This window comes from Apis dorsata, unplaced genomic scaffold (genome assembly GCF_000469605.1).
Source record: "Apis dorsata unplaced genomic scaffold, Apis dorsata 1.3 scaffold_68, whole genome shotgun sequence".
Taxonomy (NCBI): Eukaryota; Metazoa; Arthropoda; class Insecta; order Hymenoptera; family Apidae; genus Apis; species Apis dorsata.
This window is the reverse complement of record NW_006263366.1, coordinates 77,348-78,356: the sequence shown is the minus strand read 5'-3', so window position 1 is coordinate 78,356 and position 1,009 is coordinate 77,348. Positions and strand designations below refer to the sequence as shown.

Sequence of the window (1,009 nt, the reverse complement as noted above, 5' to 3'; positions counted from 1 at the left end):
TGACGAGCCGAACCCCGATTACCAAGGTATTACCACGCACCCTNCTCTCTCTCTCTCTCTCTCTCTTCTTTCTTTCGTTCATCAGCTTCCGGCATTTCTCATTTTTCCGCCCAAACATTCGCTTCTTCCCTTCTCTCCTTCCCCTCCCTCTCTTAATTCGTTCCTTTCTCGAATTCTTCACCCCTCGGAGATCATCGCTCCTCCATTTTTTTCGAAATCATTCGCGGGATTACATCCCCTCTTAACAACCCCTCTCTTAATTCATTCTTTTCTCGAATTCTTCACCCCTCGGAGATCGCTCCTCCATTTTTTTTCTCCCAAATCCCGCGAGTTTCGAATTCTCACGATTCAACAACTTATTTAAATTTCGCGTTCAAAATCAGAATCTTAACACGAGCTTCGTGAATTTTCAATTCGTCGAAGTTGATCGAAATCATCCGCGGGACTACATCTTAACAACTCCTCTCTTAATTCGTTCCTTTCTCGAATTCTTCGGAGATTATCACTCCTCCATTTTTTCTTTTTTCTCCCAAGTCCCGCGAGTTTCAAATTCTCACGATTCAACTTCAACAGAATCTTAACACGAGTTTCGTTTTACTCGCGTCGAGGTTGATCGAAAGATTCTCGAAATCATTCGCGGGACTACATCCCCTCTTATCAACCCCTCTCTTAATTCGTTCCTTTCTCGAATTCTTCATCATCGCTCCTCCATTTTTTCTTTTTTCTTCCAAGTCCCGCAAGTTTCGAATTCTCACGATTCAACTTCAACAGCTTATTTAAATGTCGCGTTCAAAATCAGAATCTTAACACGAGCTTCGTGAATTTTCGATTCGTCACGTCGAAGTTCATCCCTCCTCATCGCTCTTCCATTTTTTTTTCCAAGTTCCGTGAGTTCTTGTGATTCAACTTCAACACGAGTTTCGTTTTACTCGCGTCGCGTCGAGGTTGATCGAAAGATTCTCGAAATCATTCGCGGGACTACTCTCTTAACAACCCCTGTTTTAATACT

General features: G+C 42.8%; 1 protein-coding gene across 2 annotated transcripts in view; it reads left to right on the top strand.

The window, feature by feature from the left end:
- LOC102676587 overlaps window positions 1-1,009 on the top strand; it is a 30,468-nt gene that overhangs the window by 28,044 nt on the left and 1,415 nt on the right. For both annotated transcript variants that reach the window (XM_006609986.2, XM_031515353.1), the window contains exon 3: window positions 1-26. In XM_006609986.2, coding sequence (XP_006610049.1) covers window positions 1-26 — 26 coding nt within the window. The remainder of the gene's footprint in view (window positions 27-1,009) is intronic.